This window comes from Marmota flaviventris, chromosome 1 (genome assembly GCF_047511675.1).
Source record: "Marmota flaviventris isolate mMarFla1 chromosome 1, mMarFla1.hap1, whole genome shotgun sequence".
NCBI lineage: Eukaryota > Metazoa > Chordata > Mammalia > Rodentia > Sciuridae > Marmota > Marmota flaviventris.
Genome location: NC_092498.1, coordinates 139,628,563 through 139,653,484, shown reverse-complemented (window position 1 = coordinate 139,653,484; position 24,922 = coordinate 139,628,563). Strand labels below are relative to the sequence as shown.

Genomic DNA, 24,922 nt, shown 5'->3' with positions numbered 1-24,922 from the left:
GCGGGGGGCACGGCCTGCTGGGAGGGAAACGCACACCTGACCGCTGCTTCACCTGCCTCACCAGGATGGATTCCCCTGGCCCCACGGTCCCCTGGCCTCAGTCCCCTCTTAGCCTCAGACACGGGGTTGCGTCCTCCTCTCTGGACGACGCTTCCCCACGACCTCGGCTCACACCAGCCTCCTGCGGAAGGAGAAGCCAGGGCTGTGGGGTGAGCAGGGGCCTGGCAGGTGGGAAGGAAGTGAGGCTGAGAGGACAGGCCAGAGGTTCCAGCTGCGGTCAGGACTGGGATGTGGGAATCGGGCTTGGAGCTGAGCGGTCAGGTGAGGTGAGCGGCCTGCGGTCTCCTCCGCACAGTGACGGGGCCGTTCAGCTGGGGTCCCTGGGAAATGGACTCCCCTTCCTGGCCCCAACGCCGTTTTCAGCAGCCTGTGCTGGGTGGGGACTGCCAGTTGGCCAGAGGTGGACAGTGCTCTTCTTAATCAGGATCTTGAATCCCCAAAAGGTGGAGCCTGAAGTGCAGAAAGGATCAGGTGGAGCCGATCCCCAGCTCCATTCCCCTTTCTTTCGGGGCCTGTGTCACAGGAGAAGCTGTGTTTAAGGGTTTGAAATATTTAAGAGAATTCGTCACCATCAGACAGAAAGGCCTGGGGATTTCAACTGTAAGTGAAGGACTCGACTATGGCCAGATCCTTCTGAAAATTTGGCAGAAAACATGGAACACGCCGTGCACCATCTTGGCCATTTTAAAGCGCACGGGTCAGCAGTGTTGAGTTCACTCATACTGCTCTATTGGCCAGATTTTAACTGGAAAGTTTTTTTTTAATTTTTTTTTATCTTAGTTATTATTTTTTTTACATGGTGCAGAGAATCGAACCTAGTGCCTCCCACATGCTAGGCCAGCGCTCCACCACGGAGCCACAGCCCCAGCCTAACTGGAAAGTTTTAAGAGACTTTTTACACTAAGTTTGTAAACAGGACACAGCTGTTTGAAGGAATGAAGACTTGTCATTTTAAAGTTCACTCTAGTGCATGTGTAAGAAGAGTTCATGGTGAAGGACTGGGGAAGGTTTTAAAAAGTGCTTCAGAAGAAATCAAATATATTAAGTCCATTAGTGCACTTAAAGTACTCAAGAGATTTTAATTAAGTGCCTAAAAAAAAAAAACCTGGAAGTGATTATAAAATATAGTCAATTTATAAGTGAAATAATGATATTTGCAAATTCAACATGAAATCTTGGAAAGACATGGTGTTTTGAATTTTCATTCATAATAAATAGATTATTAATTTTTAATTTGAAAATATTTTAAAATTTAAAATATTTTTGCTCTGGCTAAGCATGTGCTCTACCACCGAGCTACACCCCGACTGGAATATTACTTTCCAAAAAGCCAACAAGGCAGCCCTGAATAATCTTTCACAAAAGCCTTTAGGGACACCCCAAACCCCACACTGACAGATATGTGCTTTACAGTCGTCAATCCCTCTGTGCATAGGCTGCCCCCCTCCTCAGTGGCTCCCATACTTGGTGTGCACCAGGGAGTCCTGGGCTTCAGCCCCCAAGACCCCAACTTAGTGGACTCAGGGCCCAAGAAGCTGTATTTCTAACAAGTCCCCAGGGGCTGCTGATGCGACCGGTCCAGGGACCAGACTTTGAGAGTCAGATTTTAAGACCTAGTGTGTTGGCCCCCGAAAGGCCAGGTGTGACCAGCTCTGCAGTCTGAGCCAGGTCTTTGGCCTTGAATTCCCCTCTTAAGGCGTGAATAACGTAACAGGGCCCTCCTTGCAGGCCTGTGGCCAGGACGAGTTGCCTTATTGCGTCACCCCCAGGGATGCGATGCTTTGGAGCCCGGGAGCCTCTCACATCTTTGCAGGTCTGTGACGGTTCCCCTCGCAGGCTCTCCCCTGGCCGTCCTCCTGGGAGGGCGCTCAGCAGCCCACCCACCCGGAGCCTGCTGTGTTCAGCTGGTTCTGGGACCTGGGAGGTGGTGGGGGGACACAGCTGGGCTTCTCTAAGACCCACACGAGGTGACAGATGGCCCCTCCCGCGGGGCTCCTGGGGACCCTTGTTCCCCAGTAACTGCATTCTGGCCACAGACTTTCTCCTCCAGGAGCCCCCGTTTGATTGGAAAGTGAACAGGGAAAGATTCAAGGTTGGGAGACAAACAGGAAGAAGCTGTACAGAGCGGCCTTCTCTTTGCACTAATGAGCCCCGACTCACATCAGGGAATAACAATGGAGCATAATTTAGTCTCTTCGGGACTTGTTAGACTTTGTGTGAAGAATACTTAGTCAAACCATCACAGACCTATATTCTCTTTCCTACTAACAAGTGAGAGACGGGCACTCCCAGGGTAGAACAGCAGCTCAGCAAATTGGGAGCTCTGGGTTGGCATTTCTATGATTCTTCAGGTCTTTCTCTTTGTCTCTTGGTTGCAATGTAGTTGCAGCTGCACTGACATCACATTCTCTCTTGAGTAGACTCACATCAAGAAGAGAGCAAGAAGAAAGGAAAGTCTCTCTTCTTTCATTACAGAGCAGAATCTTACCAACCTTTTCCTGTGGCCTTGGTAGATGCCAGATTGAGCCGCACTCCCCCCCCTAAGCCAGTAGCTGGCAAACTAGGGTAACCATCCTGGCTTCCACCACACATAGCTTGTTCCTGTCTTGGGACTAGAACCAATTCTGGGTCTGTTCATAAGGAGGAAGGAGGGATGGTTTCTTTCAAAACAGCAAGGCATCTTCAATTCAGCTTAGCAGACGCCAGACACTGTTCCATGCAGGGGATATGCCTAGAAGCCCCTGTGCTCAAAGCCCTTGGGGACACACAGGCGGGAAATAAAAATCCAGAGGGGCAGGGCCATGGGGCCATGGTGAGCAGAAGGCCAGGCCCAGCCACCGAACAGGGTTTGGGGGTGTGGAGCGCAGCCAGCAGCTCCCAGCAAATCGAGGCTGGGGCTGGGGCTGGGCCAAGCCCAGGTGGTGGTGACGGAGGTGGGGTTCCACCAGGCGACTAAGGAGGTCCCGGAGCCTGGGACCTACGGCTGAAGCAGAGTCGGCTTGTGGGAGGGTGTTCAGCTGGGCGTCTGGACGTCACCCCGCGCGCGGGCCATGGGAAGCCACCCAGCAAGGGAGTAACTCAAGGAGCCGCAGGTGTGAGGAAGACCAGGGGGAGGCAGGTAAGCTACGAGGGCCGGCGAGGGCGGAGGCTGTGGGGAAGCAGAGGCTGCAGATGGAGCGGAGGGAGTGACAGGGAGTGGCCCGGGGCTTGGCACCCTTCATCCCGTTGGATGGGAAGGAGGAGCCCAGCAGAGGCCTCAAGAGCCCCTGCAGCCCGGCGAGAGGCCCACGCTGACCTCCTGAGACCCCCTGAGCTGCCCAGGGAGTCGGCCTCCTCCTGGAGGCTGGGGGACACCTCTAGGGAAACCCCAGGTCATGCAGAGCCACGTGGCTCTTGGGCTAAGCGAGGAGATGGGTCCTGGCTCCGGGTGGGGCGGAGCCGCCTCCTTTCTCAGTCAGTCCCCAGGGTGGAGAGGACCCAGGGCGGGTCCACAGCAGTGCCCTAAGAAGTCCTTGGGAGGGCCGGCCTGCTCCTGCCACCTCTCCCAGGATCTGAGCTCCTGAGGGTCCTGACCTTCGGCACCTCACCCCGCAGCCTGAGACCCGCAGCTCTCCAGGCTCCAGGAGGCAGCCGCAGTGTCATTTAAGATGACAGGCTCCCGGGGACAGCATCTCCAGGCTGTGGAGCAACCGCGGGTCGGGAGGGCAGGCCGGCCTGCAGCCTGGGACCTCAGCTCGGCAGGGACACGGCCGACAGGCGGCCACCGCTCCTCTTTCTTCTGAGCCACCCAGGGAAGGAAAGTGGGAAGTCACCCCGATTGGGTTCCTTGGGGGAGGGCAGCCGAGCCTGGGTGTGTGGCCCGACACTGGGGCCGTCCTGCGTGCTGCTGGCTCCCTCCTGTCCCTGCCCAGCCGTCTTCTCTGCACAGGCTGCCAAGGGCCAGGAGCTTCGAGGGCTTAGAGGGTGTGTCGCTGTTCCTGATGCTGAGCAGCCCACGCTGGGGGTGACTCACTGCCTAGACAGTGACAGTGACAGCACGCAGTCTGTCCTGATGAGATTAAACAACGACACATTCGCCCAGCTGTCTTTGCCCTCCCTCCCTCCAGAGCCATCTGATTGTCTCTATTACCCCGAGCACCACCTTGCTGGGGGACTCTGTCCACGCCCTACTTGGCTCACTTGGGGACCGCCGCTCCACACATCGCAAACCCACCACAGTTCAGACCCAGAAACAGCCCTTCTGGCCAGTGGCAACATGTCCACCCCCAGCTCCAAGCAGAAAGCAAGGCCACACTCAAGGGAGCAAAAAATGGCAAATGGCACTCGCAGGGTATCGGTGAAAAATTAAGAAAAATGGTCGGTGGGAGCTGTGACAGAAGAGGACTCTCAGCTCCCAGAGGACCACCCTCTCACACACCTGACCCAGCGGCCAGCTTGGGAACCAGGGAAAACCAGGCGGCCCTCCAAGCGTCTTTGGTTGGCAGTTTCCAATCCCTGGAAAGGCAGAGTGACAACGGGCACATAAATTTAACTACTGCTTTGGCCGAGGGACACCAGGGGTTGAGTCTACTCTTCTGAGCTTCATTCACTCAGTTAAACAGCGCTTGTGGCAACCGTGTCACAGATGACTGGAGACCCCAGCCGTCTTCCCAGGGAGGACTGCACTCTTCTCGTTGTTCCCGGGAGAAGGCGTTACAACTAACCCACCCGGGGAAAGGCAAACAGCAGCTCAGGTCTGGGGTCAGGTGGAGCTGGGCTGGGACCCTGTTACTCAGTAGCTGTGGCATCTTGGGCAAGTTACTCAACCTCTCTGAGCCTTTGTTTCTTTGTGTATAAACTGGGAGAACTCTGAGTATGTGCACGGTTGGTATAGAAAGGGGCTCAGTGTGAAATGCGTGCGCTTCCTGGCAGTATCCTGTCACAGGGAAGTGCAGGGACTTCATCTAACATTCTAGAAGTGTTCGCCTGCCTCTTATGTGTCTGTCGCTGTGGACCCAGGCAGTGCAGGGCTGAAAGTCCAACGTGAAGGTTGACCCGGGAGCCCCGCATTGCCATTCCCACTGAAGCCTGCAAGAACTCCAAACAAGGAGCCTCCCAGCAGAGGGCGCTGTGGAGACAGGTGCCAGCCAGAGGGCCCCAGAGCTGGCTGCGGCCTGGGCTCCAAGACCCGGGGTCCTTCACTCCTTGCCGCCCACGCATCTGCACCAGTCTCTCAGCTTGGGAAGAGGGCCACAAACTTCCACTGACTGTGTCCATACGGGGCTCGTGTCCTGAAAGCAGTGGCCACAGAAGATGACGACGACAACGACGACCCCAAGCCCCCAACCCAGCAAGCAGACAAGGGCCCGCCAGATGCAAACAGGGAGAAGCAAAGCCGAAGTCTCCAGCCACAGTGTCCCTGAGGCTGAGGGCCCAGCAAGCCCAGCTGTGGTCTCTGCAGTCAAAACAGGGGGACTCTGGGTCCGGCTTCTCCAGACAGACGCTCCCAAGTTCTCTGAGGACAAATCAGAAGTTCTCTAAGGACAGTGACATTGTGCATAAGAACGTGTCTGTTGTCCAGTGATCAGAAAAAACTCCCAAAAGGCGAGAGGAAGGAGAAGCAGAGCATTACAGGGGCACCACGGCCAGGTGCAGGGGTGCACGCTGGTAGTCCCAGCCACTTGGAAGGGAGAGGCAGAAGGACTGCCTGAGGTCAGGAGTTGGGGCCCTGCCTGGGCAATACAGGAAAAAGAAAATCTAGGCGTGTTGGTGCACACCTGTAATCCCAGCAGCTCAGGAGGCTGAGACAGGAGGATCACGAGTTCAAAGCCAGCCTCGGCCACTTAGCGAGGCCCTAAGCAACTCAGTGAGACCCTAACTCTAAATAAAATACAACATAGGGCTGGGGATGGGGCTCAGTGGTCGAGTGCCCCTGAGTTCAATCCCGGGTACCAAAAACAAAAACCATACACACACACACACACACACACACACACACGTGCGCGCGCACACGTGGGCTTGGGGGTGCAGCAGCTCAGTGGTAGAGCTTGCAAAGTCCTGGTTAGAGCCCCAGCACTGAGAAGACGCATGGAAGACGCAGCCGGCTGGCCTGCTGCTTAAGAGAAAGAGAGAGGCTGGGGCCAGCACACCAAAGGCCGGGCCCCTGCGTGGCCGGGGCAGCCGCTGGGCAGGCAGCGAGGGTATGAACAGTCAGCATCTCCACGCGTCAGCGCTTCCTGGCTCACTGGCACCCTGAGAAGAGACGGTTCTGTTTTCTGCAGACGCAGCTGCTGAGAGCCATCCTGCCTCGCATAGGGACAAGTCGCAGCTCCCAACTCTGGATGGGCCGTTCTCCTGCCTTGACCCAAATAGCTTCTCTTAGTGAATGTGGTGGATTAAGTCAAGATCTTAGATGATATGACTAATTTTAAAAATCAGGAGAGCACAGGATGGTGCCTAGACCTCTACAAGGGACCTCTGGGGTCGCTGACTCTGCACAGCCTCGTGAGGCCCTGTGGGGGGTTAGGGGCTCAGCACTGGGCCTGGGGACACAGGATATGGTGCTTGTCCTGTGGATTCCCACTCAACGGTGTCTGGAAAGCGCAAGGGACCCATTCCCTCAAGGATGGTAGAGCTCCCTGCTGCAGCAGATGGTTTCTCCAGGGTGAGAGGAGGTTCCGGAACCTAGGTTTACCTGAGACAGCAGTTGTTTTGTTGTTGGCAACCTCAAGGTTCACCGTGGGCCAAGGGGCTCAGCATGGATGGCTGAGGTTGGAACACAGGGCCTTGTGCTTGCTAGGAAGTGCCCTGCCCCGAGCCGCACCTCAGCCCAGCGTCGGCTCTTCAACTGTCGTTTTCTTTGACGGTTCCAACCCTACCCACTTCTACTCTGACTCCAGCTATAGACCAGGGTGTGGCTCCAAACTGAAGTGGCCTAAGATTTTATGATAAAGTGGTTGATCCCAAACACTCAGTTTCATGTTTTGGATGTACTTTTTGCGTCACTATTAATCGCCTTAGGTATGCTTGGTACTGTGTTCTCATCCTTCGGAGATATAAGCTCAAATACTCAGGGAGAAGTTCGGGATAGTTGGAGATGTCTTCAAATGGCCCAGGAGAAAGGGCACACAACCTTGAAAAGAAGAGAAAGAAGCTACAGCCGGTGTCCAATGGTGAGTCCTGGTGCTGGGCACCTGGGTTTCTATTCCACTTTTTCCCCCAACTTTTTGTTTGCTTGGGAGGTGGGGATTGTGCTCTGGGCCTCGAGGATGCTAAGTGCGAGCTCTATCTGACCCACAACCCTTTTCAAAATTTTGATGTTGCTTAGACTTCCTTAAAAGAACAAGTCTAGGTGTTTCTTTAGGCACACGCAGGCCGAGGGCCACCCTGGCCCACAGCCACACTCGCTCTGAAATGAGCTGTCTGCGGCTGCTTCCTACCGCAATGGCAGAGTAATTGCGACAGCAACCATCTGGCCCAGGAACCCAGAACGGCATACTATCTGGCCCTTCGCAGAAACAGTTGGGCAGCCCCTGCTGTAGAGGAAACAGCACTGGCAGAAGCGACTCCCCGTAAAAAGCCTCTGCAGGCTCGGAATAGGGTTTCCCCAAACTTCCAGCGCACAGACTGCTGGGGCAGAGGGAGAGCCTGCCCTCTTTTCCTTCAACCAAACAAATGCCAGTGGAATGACCTGGCCAGGAGCTCGCTGCGCAAACAAGGCGTGAGTCCCAAATAATCAGGGATGGCATCACTAGAGGGTGTCTGAGGGCACAAAGCCCCTACCCAGGAGGCAACTGGGGGGAGGGCAGGAGAAATGCCCCTGTGGTCCGGCCCAAAGGCCCAGGTTCCGAGACCCTTGGCCAAATCAAGGTCTCTTCACTGTCACGGGCCTCACCGTTCCCATTGGTAGCAAATCACCGATCGCTGAGGGGTCCTTGGGCTTTCAAATTTTTCTAACTAACCTCGTGGAAATACTTAGGAAATCATTTCAGGTGACAGTAGCTGTTGCCCGGAGTCTTCCCACTCCACTTCTCTTATCCCATTTGTTTTTCAGTTTTTGTATGTCCTTTGTGTATTTTAGCACATTCTGCCTTTAAAACAAACTGTGCACAATCTGTCAATGTGTCTCTGAGAAGTTGAACAGTGGTTAAAAAAAAAAAAAAGCTCAGCATATACTCACCCAAGCTGTAAGACTTAGTTTCAGGCCATTGTCATCTGACTACTGGAGGAAAAAACCTGATCACAATAACCCGTCTCAGCAAAACTTTCCAATTCAAATTGGAAGGGCTTCCATTTACAAATCGCTTTTGAGGGGGCAATATGAATGCAGTCACATCAGAACACCCAGTTAATGCAACCAACAGCAAGCCACAGTTTTGTGATATGCTGGGACTTTCGGCTGGTCCTTCAATTCCTTCGGCCTTCTGAAGACGGTGACGGCAGACGTGGGGCCGTAGGGCCAGGCACCCCAGCCACGGTTTTCCTGCAGGAACCACAGTGCCCACAGCCCATCTCTTCATCTTGGTTTTGTCACAGAAGGGATGAGTGTACTTGGCCTGCTGGCGGATTTCGGTTTTCTTCACCATTTTCTGGAGGGAGGCACCGTAGCGGGTCCCATCTTTACCAAGGATTCCAACTTTCTTAGTGACTTTAGCCCTGTCGCCGCGACTTAGGCCTGAGCCGGGATAGCCCTGATTATCCCATTTTTATAAGAGGCAACAAAACATAAAACCCTTTCAATTAATTGGGGGCTTTAATATATATATATTTTAGTTGTAGTTGGACACAATACCTTTACTTTATGTATTTATTTTTATGTGGTGCTCTGAGGACCAAACCCAGGGCCTCACACATGCCAGACAAGTGTGCTACCACTGAGCCCCAGCCCATAATTGGGGACTTTTAAAAAAGAAACAGCCTTCAAGAGATCTGGGTGGGTGGAGTCAATATACTAAGCAAAGAGGATTTCGTAGCATATAATCCAAAAGGTCTTTGTCCACAGTAGACATTTTAGCCCTTACAGGGGACAGAGATGTCCTTCTCCTGTATTCACCAAAGCTCCTGGCGCAAGGAAAGGCAGCACTTTTGGCAGACCCTCAAAGAATAGGCACCAGCATCAACCAGCAAGAGAGGGGAAGAGAGCAGGGACCCATTCCCTCAAGGGTGGCAGAGGCTCAGGAAAATGGTTTCTCCTGAGCTTTATCCCGCAGTTTTCTCCCCTAGTGCCAGGGATGTTCTCCCACTGAGCTACATCTCCAGCCCTTTTATATTTTGAGATAAGGCCTCTCCAAGTTGCCCTTGAACTTGGATCCTCCTGCCTCAGCCTCCCCTGTAGCTTCTGAAAGGGGACAGTGCTAAAAAACAGGCTGAGAGACACTGCAGTGGGTGATGGTAGGATCCCAAGGGTCAGGCCCTCTGCATGGTAGTGGACGATGGGGACCATCATCCTGCGACCCATGATAGACCGTCCAGGAACCAAGAGAATCACTGGATGTTGGCAATGGGAAGGCCACTGTCCCAGTCCCAAGGGCTCTCTAGCTTCCCCTAAATCCTGCAACTTGAACATGCAGATATCTCCTGAGAACTGTCCGGGTTCCTTCTCTCCCACGTTTACTAAGCACCTGGCTCTGGCTAGTTCACTTCCCAAGAGACTCTGTGTCACTGTCCTCAATTTTGGGAATAGCTGAGCAGGAAGTGGAACTTCCTATGGGAACACACGCCCACTATAAACCTGAAGAAAGTCACTGGGAGGAGAAGCGCTGTGACAAACTATGGCTAGGCCTGGCCCAGCAGGCTGGGCAGACCCTGCAGCAGACAGAGAGCTGGAGAGCTGGGCTGGGGTCCCATTTGGGACGGTGTTGCTGACAACCTGCAAGGGGAAGCCACAGCCCTTAGTTAGCTGAGGTGGCCAGCAGCCTGCACGGACTGAACACAGCCTCCTGTTGCTCTTAGCTGTTTCTTGCAAGGGAAGGACAGGAAGGACAGGCACTCAGGCAGAAACGAGCTGCTCTCAAGACTGCAAGGAAACAAGAGCCAGGGATCTCCTGCTTCCTGTGCTGAAAGTGGAGTCTGCAGCTGGGCGCAGGGGCGGGTGCCTGCAGTCCCAGCTACTCAGGAGGCTGAGGCAGGAGGATGGCTGGAGCACGAGAGTGAGGCCACTGAGACCCACCTGCAAAAATTGAATGAATGAATGAATGAAGGATGAAATCACTGAACAAATGACCATTAAACATTTTTCAGTTAAACAACCAGATTCATCTTGGTTAATATGCAGTACAAGACCATGAAGTAGGTTGGAATGTTCTGGAAGAGAACTTCAGCACTTTACTGGCACTAGTAGGTGGTTAAGTAGCCTTGGAAATTTCTCAGAGGAAATTCAAGCTTATTGTAAATACAAAGGAACGAGCCTAGGGATGGCTCCCGCACTGGCAGGCAGGAAAAGCGGGGGAGGTACGGGCTCTGCTGGCAGGGAGGACGCGCCCTGACGCCATCCTGATGTGCCTGGAGAGAGGCCTGGGCCATGGAGAACGGGAGGGCGTTCCTCCAGGAGAGCAGTCAGGGTCCACTGAGTCACCACAGTCCAGGGCAGGGGTCTGCAGGAACCCCGTAAGATGTCACCTTGCTGGAGACCAGTGATGCGGGGTGTCTCCTCCCTCCTTCTCCCTAACGGGAGCTTTGATAACAGGTGTCCAGTCCCTGCTTCATCTCCAAAAGGGACTTGGGGCTAGCTGTCAGTCACTGATCCCCAAGGCCGAGGGAGAACCTGCAGAGCCCATCAGGAACCTCGGGTGGAGGCCACGCAGGGTGGGGGGCACACAGGGCGGAGCCCCCACTGTAAATGTCCCACCAGGAAGGGACTCCCCAGCCTCTGGAGTTGGGGTGCAGCCCTGTAACTCAAGTTCTGGCTTGAGGTGGGTACAGCGTATGTAACACCGCCCTGCCAGGAGGACCGACCCTCTCCTCCCCTTCCACAGCCATATGTGTTTGTGGGGGTCTGAATTCACCACAGCAGCAGGACCTGTAAGGGGTACCCCACTGCATCCTGCTGAGACGGGGTGACTGAGCCGGAGACTGGTGATGCCTGTCAACACAGGTGGCATGGTGTGGCACTCCAGGATGGACCGTGGCTGCAGTCTGCCCCTCTTCACTGGAATGAGGACTGCAGGTCCCACCTCTCGTGTGGGATGGGTGGTGCAGGAAGTGCCTCTGCACCAGGCTCAGGGAAACCTCTCCTAAGGGCTGGGTGGAGAGGCCCCAGGACTCTCAGAAGCCACTTACACAGCGTCCAAATGCCTGTTGAGGGCCGCGAGCCAACTCCCTCTCCCGCCCAGGGTCACCCCTGCAGGGAAGTTCTCTTGGGTTTGAGCCACAGTGTTCTGGGGTCTGTATTATAGAACTTGCACTGCCCTAATGCAATCACTGCCAAGTGGCCATGTTTATTCTATATTTGCACATTTTAATCAAGGAAGGAAGTCCTAGAGTCTCAAGATTCTAGAATTTCAGAACTGAAATGATAAAGCTGGGAGGGGAGGGATCAGAGGATTGCGAGGGGGCTGGGGGGGCATGGCTCAGCATGGAGCGCCTGCCTGGTGTGCATGAGGCCTGGTGTGCCATCGCAGTACCACAGGGGACAAAGTAAAGCAAGGGAGTTGCTCCTTATTGACAGTGTGGCTCTGAAGGGCTGGAGCTACGGGTTCCTGGCAACCTTGGGAGACCTGGGTTCCCACCACCCACCAGCTGTCCCATCTGGACTTCCCTGCCTGCAGTGGGCACTAACCTTAGCCCATGCACATCTCAGCAGGGTCAGCAGAACTTGGCCCACAGCCAACCCTGCCTGCAGCCTGCTTCTGTAGAGCCCTTGAGTCAGGATGCTTTTTTACATCTTGATAATGAAGGACATGCAACAGAGACAGTCTGCGCCTGCCAACAGGCCCTGCCCACAGGGCTGCTGGAGGGTTACCAGGAGTCCTGGCTCCACATTGGCCTGCAGCTCAATACACACATGCAACACAGCCACTAGCATCTCCAGGAGTGAGAATTCTAGGTCCTACCAGGTTAGGAAGTCTCGACCCGCTGTCCGCCCTCCTGGGAAAGTCACTCTGCATAGCAGTGTGCTAATGGCCGGGAGGAACACGACGGCAGAAAATCGCTGACCCTGTGTAGCCCTAACTACTGCCCTCACATAGCAGTAACAGGGCAGAGGCGTGCTGCAGAGGACACTGGGTCCACCGTGCGTAGCGCAGTGCTTGGGCGACTCTGACGAGACACACTGCAGACCTGATTCTCCTGCAGACATCTGCAGCTCTCAGTTGACGTGTATTTTCACATGATCAAACAGGTGCGATATTTGCATGACAACAAGATACTCTCGAGGACTGTAAAGCTACTACAGCTGGTAAAATGACGGCCTGGCAAGGAAACCCCGGCACACGGGCACCCCACACTGTCAAGGACTCACAGGGCAAACCTTTCACACTCCATCAGAAGAGAGGCTAGAGATCCTTCTTTCATTGTGGCTGGGCTTTTTGTTCTGAAACGAAATTGGGCAGGCCATTTGCATGGTTTTCTCTGGGTAAGTTCCATTTATTAATCATTATACAAAAAAATCTTGGCATTCATTTGAAGAGAAAAGAAGTTACTATATCCAAATATTTCATATTTTAACATTGTGAAAGTTCTACTTTTATAACAGGGCTTTTTAAAATGGAGAAAACTTTTGGAAAAATTTTTAAAAAGAAACTTATGATTTATTAGAGTACAGGATCCAAAACACGTTTTTAGAAAAATATAAAGTGCCCAAATACCAACTTACACAGGTGATACAGGCTTCCTGGAGCCAAATGAAGCATTCATGAGGAAACACATTTAAAAACAGTCTAGATACATATTTACAGTTGGGTCAGTAAAGGTAAAACCATCTTTCTTGGCTTTGATGTTACTCTAAGAAAAAAAGAAATCAAACTGAAAAACCAACAGTTATAACTCAGCATGCTCCAAGGTTTCTTAGTAATGCATCTCATTAACGTTAATTCCATATTATCTAATTTTTACCCTTAAGCGAGAGTAGTGTGAAATCCCGCCACCTCAGGCAGGATAGGTGTTGTGAGTGGTCACATTTTCAAATGCAAGTTCAAATCACCTGACTTTGGATTTGACTGATGAGGAACACAGACACTGGGTGGCAGCTACTTCAGGCGGAAGGAGCTGGCCGGCCAAGTCCCCATCTCCTTCCAGTAACCGCCTAGTGGCCTTCACTTGTTAGGAAGTGGTCTCAGGTGGGTTCCCCGAACCTTGGTCATCCCAGGGTTTCCAAAGGGTAAACAAGAAGCAGTCATTCAACGCGGTGAGAATACTGCATGCAAATGGCAGACACGTGGCGAGGCTGGCTGGACTGCGGCCTCCTAAAGCCTCGCTGGCTACAGCAAATGGATTATGCATTTTAAACGCAGAGCGCAAAGTAACTAAGTCCTAACTCCAGGAGTGAGCTCTATGGCTAATCACAAGCTAGCTCACTTGAGAACTGGCAGGTGGCAAGTGGCGGCAACTCCAGAGCTGCAGACTCGGTCCCTTCAGCTCAGTTACTAAGAACATGGAAAAGGAGCCAGGCAGCCCGAGCAGGACCGGGCTTTCTTTCCCAAGTGACTAGGACACAGGCTTCGTCCCGGTGCTTCAGGGCACTGATGGCCCGAGAAGCCAGATCACACACACCCCTTTTTTCCCACCAGCCAACACGCTTCACATGAAAGACACTGACTTCTTTCTACCCCACCACATTCAAAGGGTCTGGAAGTGACTCTAAGGAATGACAAGGGCGTGGAATCCCTCCTTCTTTAAAAAGAAAATTAAGGTTCATTAGTTCTTTCTTTTCAATTAGAAAAGTGGAACCCCACTTTTTGGTCTTTGGAGACCAGAGAGTACAATTTATGAGAGAGACTATTTCAACATCAGATCTCTGTGGCTCACTACAAAAAAAAAGAACCCATCACTGATTTAAGACCTACTCATGATACTGGAGCAGATTTTTTAAGATTAAAAATAAAGTAGTCATTTTAAAGAAAGAGAAGATGAATGTGGAAAAACCCACGAAAGCCATTATTATGCATTTCCTAAAGAATCTTATGTAATAAAATAGAAAACTCATGATTTATAGAAATGTGCATAATTCCAAGAGAGGAATTTGGAAGGGAAAACTGTTAATTCTCCCAATTTAAATTAAAAAAAAAGAGAGAGAGACAAACACTTAAAATCTGTGTTTCATGTATCAGCAAGAAAATAAGTTCTAAAGATTCTAATTACCATTTGCTTGTTGACGTCTCCATCTCCAAGGTGCTGCCAAGACAGCGAACGACTTTACCTCTGAATACGCCAGGAAAATCAGGGTAACAGACAGACAAGCCTGACTCAAGACCGCACACGTCCCACGGAGACATCAGAAAGAAATTACTGCAAATGGACAAGCCCATCTGCCCAGCGAGTGAAATGTTCTGAGACATGGAGACAGACAGAGGATGGCAGTGGATAAAAAGAACAGGTGTTGGCTGTGAGACTTCATGAGGACAGAATGTCACGAACGTCACCACAGGACAAGCATACAAGCCATGCCACTGAACACAGTGCCTTTCGAGTTAATTCACTAGTGTAGGCGGAGAGCGACATTGTCTTTGCAGCTGGCGGAGAGCACACGTCATTCAACTGGGGAGGAGGCGACCAGCCCACTGGTGCAGTGGCTTTGCTGACAGTGAGTCCAGAGGGCTCCTGGAGAGTCTCCGCCGGAACCCTGTTCTCTTGGGAGATAGCAGCAGCGGCAAAGGCACGATGTCCTCCTCTGGACTCTACTCATCTATGCTCTCTTTCTTTGCACTGTAAATATTCTGCACTGTTTCATAGACAAACTCGAGATCTTCCGGGTACCGGATCTCCAGCTCCGCGTTGGGGATGTAGTGAGTGCCTGTGAACTCCGAGAAGTAGCGCCCCACGTCGGGGTGAGAGATCTCCTGAGGTTCCACGTTGTACTCCAGGTTTTCTGTTGGCAAAGAGGCACAGGGACATTCTCGTTAATGCTTCAGCTTCAGCAGCGTCTTTTCTCCAGAGCACCCTGTCACTCCTGTCAAGTGGCATTTTTGAGGTGGGTGAAAAGGAAAGACCACAGATGTTCATGGAGTTTAGAGGTGATAGGAAAAAGGCAGTGTGGCCCTGGGGAGGTGGCAAAGGCCCCCCATGGCTGCACAGGGAAGAGAAACATTTTTCTGTTCTCTGAGCAAGATATTTGGCAACAACAACCCAGTGGAGTCTCCTTGGAATGGCCACTTAGGGTCCTGTCACACCCCTCAGGCCCAAGCTAACCAATAGCCCAAGGCCACAATAGGGTAACCATTGCTCACTTGTTTCTGCAGTGACTCAGCTTCAGAAGCCACCTGCACCTGGGTACATGCCTCAGACCCACCACGCTTCTGCTACCAAGAGGGTTCCCTGCCACCTCCCAGAGCTCCTGCATGGTCCAGCGAGATGAGCACCAGTAAGCGGGCCCTGAAGACCAAGCAGCCCAGGCCCGGCCCTCTTCCCTCTCCACTTTGCCACTAGATAACTAGAAATAAGCCTTAAATGGAATTATACAAAAGGGCATTATACTGGGGGGGGGCTGGGGTTGTGGCTCAGCGATAGAGCGCTCACCTAGCATGTGTGAGGCCCTGGGTTCGATCCTCAGTACCACATAAACGTAAATGAATAAAATAAAGGTATTGTGTTCAACTACGACTAAAAAAATTTTTAAAAAATTGTATTACAGGCAAGGTGTTTAAAGGGTGAAGTCCTTTGACAGGTTCAGTCTCCCCCACAAACTCGAGACATGGCTCCTCCAGGGGACCAACGGAAGGATGGCATCTTGTGTACTCTTTCTTGCTGTCAGGAGACTGGGTCTGACCTCTGATCTGGAAGAAACTCAGCCATGTCCTCCATGACCCAGCTCCAGGAAGGAGCTGGCGGGGTAGAACACCCCACGGCTGTGTTCCCAGGCAGCCTCTGTCCCATTAAGACAAAGCCATGCTGTGCGCAGACAATCCAACACAAACAGGGGACATATGAAGTCTTGATGTGCAACAGACATCTCGGTGCACAGCTCAGGGCATGCAGAGGCCTGGCACCTCCAAGGCACACAGGTGAATGCAGGCAGTTTTCGGAAGGCCCGACCTGGCCTGACGTTTGCCTCTGGAGAGAGGGAAAGAGTGGGGTGACTCCATCTATACTTCTCCTCTTCTCCACAAAACAAGAGGGTCTAAAGGAATTCTGTGCTAATATGGTGTTTCTTAAGAGTGTGGCAAGGAATGTATCAGTTTAAGAATCAATGCTGCTAAAGAAATCATAAACAATGTGCAAGGATGAACATATGGAGATTACTTTAGCACTAATTAAAAAAAAATTATAGTTCTGGGGACTGAACCCCCATTGAGCTACACCCTCAGCCCTTATTGAGACAGGGTCTTGGTAAGTTGCTGAGTCTGGCCTTGAACTTGTGACCTTGAACTTATCATCTTGTCTCAGCCTCCCAAATTGCTGGGATTAGAGGCACCACCCACCTAGTTTACTTTAGCACTTATGGAAGCTTTTAAGCAATGTTGGTAAAATCAACTTTGCATCCTTGGGCAAATAAAAGTAATGGCACATTAACTCAGCAAAACACTGGGCAGTGAAGGAACGGGGAAGCTATGAGGGAGATGGGGATAAAACACACACTATACTTAGAAAAGTCCAGAAAGCCGATGGGCATGGTGGCCCCTGCCTGTAATCCCAGCAACTCAAGAGGCTGAGGCAGGAGGATTGCAGTTTGAGGCCAGCCTCAACAATGGCGAGGTGCTAAGCAACTCAGTGAAACCCTGTCTTTAAATACAACATAGGGCTGGGGACATGGCTCAGTGGTTGAATGCCCCTGAGTTCAATCCCCAGTACCACCCGCCCCCGCAAAAAGCAAAAGCCTTAGAAGAGCCAATGCCAGCTACTAGGACACTATGTAGCATGGATCGCTGTCTCCCACAGAGTCTTTTAAATCAGGGGCTTACAGCGTGCCAGGCGCTGGGGTGGCTTCACAGCACAGCCCAGAGCCCCTCGATGCCTCCTGTGCCAGACAAGATGCAGTACAGAGGAAGGACCTGCCCAAGGACCTGCTCCTCCAGAGCTGCTGGGAACCAGATGTAACAGTGCTACAGGGGGTCCCCACACTGTCTGCCCCTGTGAGGAGGGAGCAGAGTGAAGGGGGCTGGTGCTCAGAGCCACGGCCACGGGACCTTGGTTTTTCAAGATGGAAGCTGGGTGGCTTGCACACTCCGAAAATGCCCTCTGCTGCCCCTGAAATCCAGTCCCAGGCACATTCTCTGTGCAGGGCCTACAGTGAGGGCAACAGGCCTGTGCCTTAGCCAGGCAGCTACCAAGGACGCCACATGCGATTTGCTGGTGGGAATATTAGGAAGGGAAAGGACCTGGGGATACCAAGAGGTCGAGTGCCCTTGGCTCTAAGGGACCACTCCCTACACCTCTCAGTGACAGGCAGGATGGAGATAGTCCACCTGCTTTGAGGCCAGTTTGTGGGAGCATTGGTGCTCATCTGATGGCCACTCTGCTCTCAAAGGGACACCTGGCAATACCTGAAGACATTTTTGGTTGTCAGAACTGGGAGTTGCTACTGGCTGGTAGCGGGCAAAGCTCAGGATGCTGCCAAACTCCCTCCCGTGCACAGGTGGTCCCATCACGAAGAATCAGGTAGGCCACAATGTCGGCCGTGCTCAGGTCAGGGGGACCTGCTCTAAAGAAACTGAAACCGACACGCTGGGCTGGGGCTGGGGCTCAGAAGCGGAGCGCTTTCCTCACATGTGTGAGGCACTGGGTTCCATCCTCAGCATCACATAAAAATACATAAATAAATGAATGAAAGTACTGTGTCCATCTACAACTAAAAAAAAAAATTAAGAGAAAAAAAGAAACCAAGACATGCGGTGTAGCAGCCGCCCCAACCCCAGTGATGCAGAGCAGCAGCTTCATGCCCATAGCTCTTGGCCTCTGCACATTGGCAAGAGGGAAGAAAAGAGGCTACAGTCCTCAGATCTTGGGACAACACGACCAGGCAGCTATTGCGCAGAATTCTGGGTGTGGGCCTCAACCAAGGCTGTTGTGAAATGTCCAGGCAGCACTGGGACGCACGCAGGAGGGAAGCGAAGGTGCAGATGGTGACCCGGCACTCCGGCGGCTGGAGGGCCCGGCAGGATGCGGAGCGTTTGCCTGCTTGGCTCCCAGCCCCAGGGAGCAGAGGAAAGCAGAGCATGTTCCTCTACAGGAGAAAACATCACGAAGTTGGCAACTGTGTACTGTGAGGGGACAAGACCAAGTCATTACATCAGAAGGTTCAAAGACTGTACTTGATAAGGATGAACCTCAGAACCACAAAACTTAGTTGAGCAAAAGATGAACCAGGGGACCCTTAAAAGTGCTGTAAAATCCTGAGACGTCTCCCTGATTCCCTTGAAGTTTTCAGAGAAAGTGTTTGCTTAATTAATTTTAAATTTTCAGCTGCCTGAAAATATACGAATATATACTATGGAAAGATGACCTTTGAGTCCTCCGTGGGTAGGGTCCTGTCCTGGTGCCCCCTCCTGTGGGGAAGGACCAGCAGTGTGTCTTTATGGTCCTGTGTGAATCTCCCGTATATCCTTGGAGGAGTCTTGGTACTGACGTGTGTATTTACACAAATCACTCTAAACACCTGCAACTGGCTTATTTACTTGCAGCTTGGTATTCCACAGTCTGGAGAGGCCCCCGTTTCCCAGGCAAGTCCTCACGAATGATCACTGTGCTGCTATTTGAACAAGGGACCATGGGCATCCATACATATGTCTGAATGTGTCTCAAGAGACCGAAGGGTGGGACGGCTAGGCTGCAAATGAACGGTGCTTGAGACTTTCACAATTTATATGACACTTTACACCCCACCCCTGTATGGGGGATCCTCACTCAGGTCGCCACACTTGCCAGCATATGCAGATTCCCATGGACTGTTTAAGTGGGTGGAAAGTTTACTGTGGAAGTATAAGAAAAATTAGGGAAAGGGAACTATCACTCGGAGAGGGCACACCACACTCAGAGCACCCCACGAGGTACACTGCACCCTTACAGGCACAGCATGTAAGAACCAGATTTTCACATGGCAGTTGAATTCCTGACCTTCCAATGTGGGCAGCTGACTTCTGTCCCCAGCATTCACCACACTGGTCTTCCCTGGTATCTAAGAAATAGACAAGGCAGCAGGGACAGCAGCCACAGTGTTAAAGCATGCCCCCTGGTGGGTACGACAGGTTATATACATGCAAGATGCTGCTTAGGAGAAATCTGGCATCTTGAGGGAAGAATTCTCTTGTTTAAAGATATCATACAAGTTTATGGCTTATAATTTATTTTTCAACACTTTATGGTGGGCTAATAACTATAAAAGCATTATTAATGATTTCTACCCAGGTTAGTAGAATCACTGGAGACAAGGCTTGAAAATTTAGATCAAGACAAGTTTTAAAAACAAATTGTGTGTGTGCATTTGTGGTGCGGGGGTGAACCCAAGGCTTCATCCGTGCTAGGCGCGCTCTACCACTGATCCATTCCTCCAGACTGAGCCATTCCTCCAGTCCTTTTTACTTTATTGTGAGACAGGATCTTGCTAAGTTGCCCAGGCTGGCTTCAATTTTGCAATCCTTCTTCCTCAACCTCCTGAGAAGCTGGGATTATAGGTGTGCACCACCACACCCAGCTAAAACCAAATCAAATGCAAATAAAATAACCCAGAAATGTTTAAAACCACATCTGAGTGTTTAAAAAATTTAGCCTCTGAAGGTCTCCCACTGGCTAAATATGGGTTCATGTGAGCATAGAACTGTTCCAAAAAATCACAATACATTGATTAAATAAAAATCTAGGCATTTACGGGGGGTGGGGGTAGGGGGGGAGTTGGGAGAGGCAGGGCAGCACGGGAAGCTGTTGGGGGAACAGACGCCCCAGACTGCAATTCTCACAGAATGACTTAGGGAGGGACAGCCAATAGGTGCCAGAGCAAACCACAGAATTACAGGTCACCAGAGAAGGGACATTCATGGGATGCCAGTGTGACTCCATGGATTTTCTGCTAATTGCAAAGGGAAAACTGTCCCTTTTAGCAAGTTGCTATCTGGTGAAACTCAGCATCAGTGATGCCGGGTCACTGAGTCCCAGGGGCCTCTGAGTGGAGCACACAGCACCTGACATTAAACTTCCTTAGGAAAATATTTACCCTGATCTAATCAAGCTCCAGAAAACTTCTGGTCTGTAGGACAACACACAGGTAAGAAAACAAGGAGACAAATCCTGAAAGCTCGACAGCTCACAAGACAACCAGCTCGGACCCTTCAACCAGCCAGAGTCATGGTGAAGAGGAACAAGGACAAGGAGCATTAAGAGCAAGCACTGTTCTTGAACAAGAGACTGAAAAGGAACAACCAAACTCAGTACGCAACCCTGGCTGGATCCTCATTTTCAAACAACAATAACAAAGAACAGCTACAAAAGTTCTGTGGCAATGGGGACCTCTGAACACTGACTGAACGTCAGCCACCACGATGTGACTTGTCTGGTAGGGGTGGTTCTGGAACTGCAGCAACGCGACACGTCTTTGTTCTTAGAAGAAGCAAGAGTGAGTACTGAGGTCATGATGTTGCAGCATTCTTGCACCTAGCACAGCAAAACCTGAGGCCCTCCATCCATCTCCAGAGGGAATGGGTCTGCTATCCCATCTCTTCTTTTAGCTATTTCATCTGTTTGAAAATGCTCTTAACCCAAAGTTGTAAAAAATAATGATCCTCTTGTTCACCACAAGAGGAACCTGCACTTCTCTCACTGTTTGGCCCTTGTGTTTACAAGTCCCCCCCTCCCTCTCTAGGACAGGAACTCCCATCCTGTAGCCAAACGTTGAGTGTCTCCTCGGGTCTGGATGACCCACAGTGCTGGGCCGCACCAGAGTGAACGGCCACACTCAGCCACTACATCCCCCAGGAGACCATGGATGTGGGGGTGCTCCGACTTGGGAAGATGGGGAGCTCAGGAAGGTAGGAAGGTAGGAAGGTGCAGGGCAGGGCTGAGAGAAGCTTCTGAGAGGGAGGGACCTCCTAACCCCAAGGGGCAGCCACCTGCATGAAGAGCTGAAGGAGAGCAAAAGGTCAACTGCAAGGAGAGAACCATGGAACGGGCTGGAGCATGAAGGTGGGGACGGAAGGGAGGCTGCACAGGTGGACACACAGCAGCCTGGACTGCCAAGAGCACCGTGCGTTCTGTCTCAGCAGCAAGTGTGCAATAACACAGGCGGGAAAGACGCACACCCAGTGGAGGTGCCAGGCCCGGGGCCAGGGATTGGGGGGGGGGGGCGTGCATCTGACTAGCTGGATGCATGAGGATGAAGAAACAGAGAAGGCAGAGCTGATCCCCAACCGGTGCCACACAGTGAGATGAGACGTGCAGGAGCAGGCTGGAGCAGGGGCAGCACTGGGGAGTCCAGTGTTAAGAGCATCTAAGCTGGGCACAGTGATATGAGCCTGTGACCCCAGCTACTCAGGAGGCTGAGGCAGGAAAGACTGTAAATTTAAGGTCAGCCTCAAGCCTCAGCCACTTAGTGAGACCCTGACTCAAAATTAAAAATTGAAGGGGCTGGGGATGTAACTCAGTGATAAAGCATCTCTGGGTTCAATCCCTAGTGCTGAGAAAGGGGATTTTTTTTTTTTTTTTTTTTGAGAGGCACCTGAAGATCCTGAGAGCCCACTGTGTGCAGAGGACCAAGGACTATAAGATGCAGGCGTGCAGCCCAGAAGCTCGGGATGGAAATGCGGCTTTGAAAGTCACCAGCATGTAAACGGTTACCAAGGTTGCAAGAGCCAAGGAGAGGGCCCAGAGCTGCAGGGAGCACTCTGAGGAGCAGGTGTGCTGACACACCTGGGGAGCACATGAAGACTCCTTCCCCTTCACTCTGGCCCTCAGGAAGCACTGAAGTCCCAAGTGCCCACAGAACTGCCAGCAAAGATGGACTCTGCAGGCCAGAGCAGCTTTTCAGGTTTTAGGCCCTTCCATGTCTCAAAACTTAAAATTAAGCAAGACAACTTGCTAACATTACTCACAACCACTTAGATCAATCTCCACTTTAGAGATGGTAAAACTGACCCAGATATTAAATTTTCTTCAATGTTATTTGTTGCAAACCTCACATTGCATGTTACTTAGATTTGATGAAGGATAAATTCCAGAATCCTCAACAGGATAATTCAGACAGCCATCCAAAAAGCCCATTTTCAAGTCAATATAAATGTTTCCAGAAACTTGTGTAGACTGCAAGTCTTCACAGCAGCCCTCCATGTGCACAGGGACTGCAGGTTGAGCAGCTGTGGACACTGGCCCAGGGTGCGGATAAAAAGAAAGTTCTCCTTTATTCCTGCAAAACGCTGCAGGAAGCACAGTATGAAATGGCTCACTAAGGGATTAGTGGTGGTACAAATGGTCCAGCAAATCATTCAATAATTTCCAAATCACTTTTTGATTTTTAGAAAGTATTTGTATGACTTTTGATTTAATGTAGCTTTGAAAGGTAAATAACATGACTGCCACAGCCTATCTGACATGGGAAGCCCAGCAAAATCCTCTTACACTTCACCCAGCACAAGGGCCACGGGGAAGTGACCTATGGTGGCAGTAAACAGACTTCTGACATTACTGCTCTGGAGGATCCTCTCTCAACCTCTTGATGAATAAACAATAATTAACACAAAAACTTTCCCCAGCCCTTTGTAAACTTCTGGTATTTTTATATATTCATTGTTTCTCTTATTGGATTTACAAAGGTCAAGCCTCATGTTTCAGGCCAGAAATAAAGAGGTGCGGCATGATGGGTGAGGGTGAAGTTCTCTGTCAAGCCGGCTTCAAGTTCATTCTCCCAAGTTAAAAGTAACTGGCCTCACGCACCTCAGTCTCAGCAGGTATAAAATGACAGGGGTTCTCACATGGAGATGACACACATCAGGCTGCTGCCTGCCTGCTCCGTCAGCACTCGTGTTAATAAAATTAATGTGAACCTTTGGCAATCAGGCATACAACCAATCCGACCCATTAGACAGAGGTGGAAAGCATTGGGGACAAAGAGAAGGCAGACTTGCTGAGGGTTTTTTGCCCTCCAGCCTCCATCTCAGTCCCAATGGCCCCCATCTCAGATCTGCCCTGGGCTGGCACCTGTTAGGAAGGGCAGTGGCCACAAACACCTATCAAGGGTTACCAACGCCTGCTGACCCTGAGCACCAGTAGTGTGGACTGCAGTTCCCGCAAATGGCCACCAGAGGGTATCTCTGGGACTCAGACTTGAAGAAGAGATGGAGATCAAAGGGGAAGAGGCTAAGAACAACGAAGAAACGAGAGAAAACAACTGGCAGCCAGTCTCAGGGGGACAGAGGACATGGGCTACACCAGTGCGCACCCAGCCATGTTTAGCTGACTATGGTCCTACGAGGTTAGCCATAGGACCAGTGCCACCTCTAAATGTACTGAAGACCCACGTATGAGTATTCAAATTTGTGCTTAAAATATGCCCAGGTGTCGTGGAATGTCCCGACAGGGCCAGCCTCTCACCTTGGGCTGCATATCGACAGGAGCCATCCTCCACCAGCACGTTGTAGAAGGGCTGGTGATGGCCGTGAGGCAGACTGTGCACGTTCATGTTTCGGATCCATTCGTGTCCCATCATGCAGGTGGGGTCCCAGCCGTAGATCACACAGTTGTAGCCATACCTGACCAACAGAGGAGGAATGACAAGTCAACTCTCTGGGAACCTATCACAGCACCTGTGAAACACAGAGATAATGGCTTCACTTCTCTTAAGTTCACGTTTTTACCAATTCACCTGCTGTTACTCGTGTTAGTATAGAGGCTCGGGCCACCCTGCCCCTCTATAAACGCTCTTACTGTCAACACACCACTTTTCATTTAGAAAAGACTGAACTTTTCAATGAAGAGTGACAGGGCAACTGGTCATCCAAAAGTAAAGGCATCAGGACACTGACCTGATCACAACACGCCAACAGGGATCGTTAGTAAAGCAAAGACCTAGGTATGCAACGCAGGACTTCTAAAATAAAGTATCTTTGACAGGAAACAATTCTTAAATGAGGTGCTAAAAATACAATTCACAAACAAAACCAATTAATTTGACAGTAATACAATTAAGAGAATAAAAGACCCTGATTCAGACAGACTCCATCAAAAACAGGGTAACCAGGGAAACAGCTTTGGACAAGATGCTGGGTGAGGCTCAAGAACTGCTTATTTTTCGATGTGACAACAGAATGGTAAATGTATTAAAGCGAGCGCAAGTGAGCCCTTGCCTTCTGAAGACACATACTGAACTAGTATGCAGTGGTATGGCACCTGGTGTGAGTTACAGTGGGGAGGAGGGGACGAAGGGTGGAGGTGGGCAATGAGAGCGCTCCTGAGACTCCGTGACAGGAACCTCACCCTGGTTCCTCTCACTCCCCTCTCTACTCTTCTGTGTGTGGAAATTTCCATAACAAAGTTTTTTTAAAAAAGGACACACTAAAGGAATGGAATTCCCAACCTGGGAAGACAGCTGCGACTTGTCACACAGACACCAGTGTGCAGAACAAGGACAGGATGATGACAGGTCAGTAAGGAAGATGGGTACTGTGCAGAGAATAAGCAAAACACCTGAAGCAGCACTTCCTGAAGGGAGCCCGGATGTCAGGAAACCTATAGAAAGAACCTCAGCCTGTTTGGGAATTAGGGAAATGTAAATTAAAATCATAATGAAGTAGCTTGTACTTAAGGACATTTTTAA

General features: G+C 51.2%; 1 protein-coding gene and 1 pseudogene across 2 annotated transcripts in view; both read right to left on the bottom strand.

The window, feature by feature from the left end:
* Positions 1-8,386: 8,386 nt before the first annotated feature.
* On the bottom strand, positions 8,387-10,529 carry LOC114103445 (large ribosomal subunit protein eL43-like; annotated as a pseudogene).
* A 2,062-nt stretch (positions 10,530-12,591) lies between these two features.
* Positions 12,592-24,922, bottom strand: part of Fbxo21 (F-box protein 21) — a 39,724-nt gene continuing 27,393 nt past the window's right edge. For both annotated transcript variants that reach the window (XM_027949157.3, XM_027949158.3), the window contains exons 11-12: positions 23,701-23,858; positions 12,592-15,061 (exon numbers count right to left, since the gene is read on the bottom strand). In XM_027949157.3, the coding sequence (XP_027804958.1) occupies positions 14,871-15,061; positions 23,701-23,858 (349 nt within the window). In that variant the 3' untranslated portion in view covers positions 12,592-14,870. The remainder of the gene's footprint in view (positions 15,062-23,700; positions 23,859-24,922) is intronic.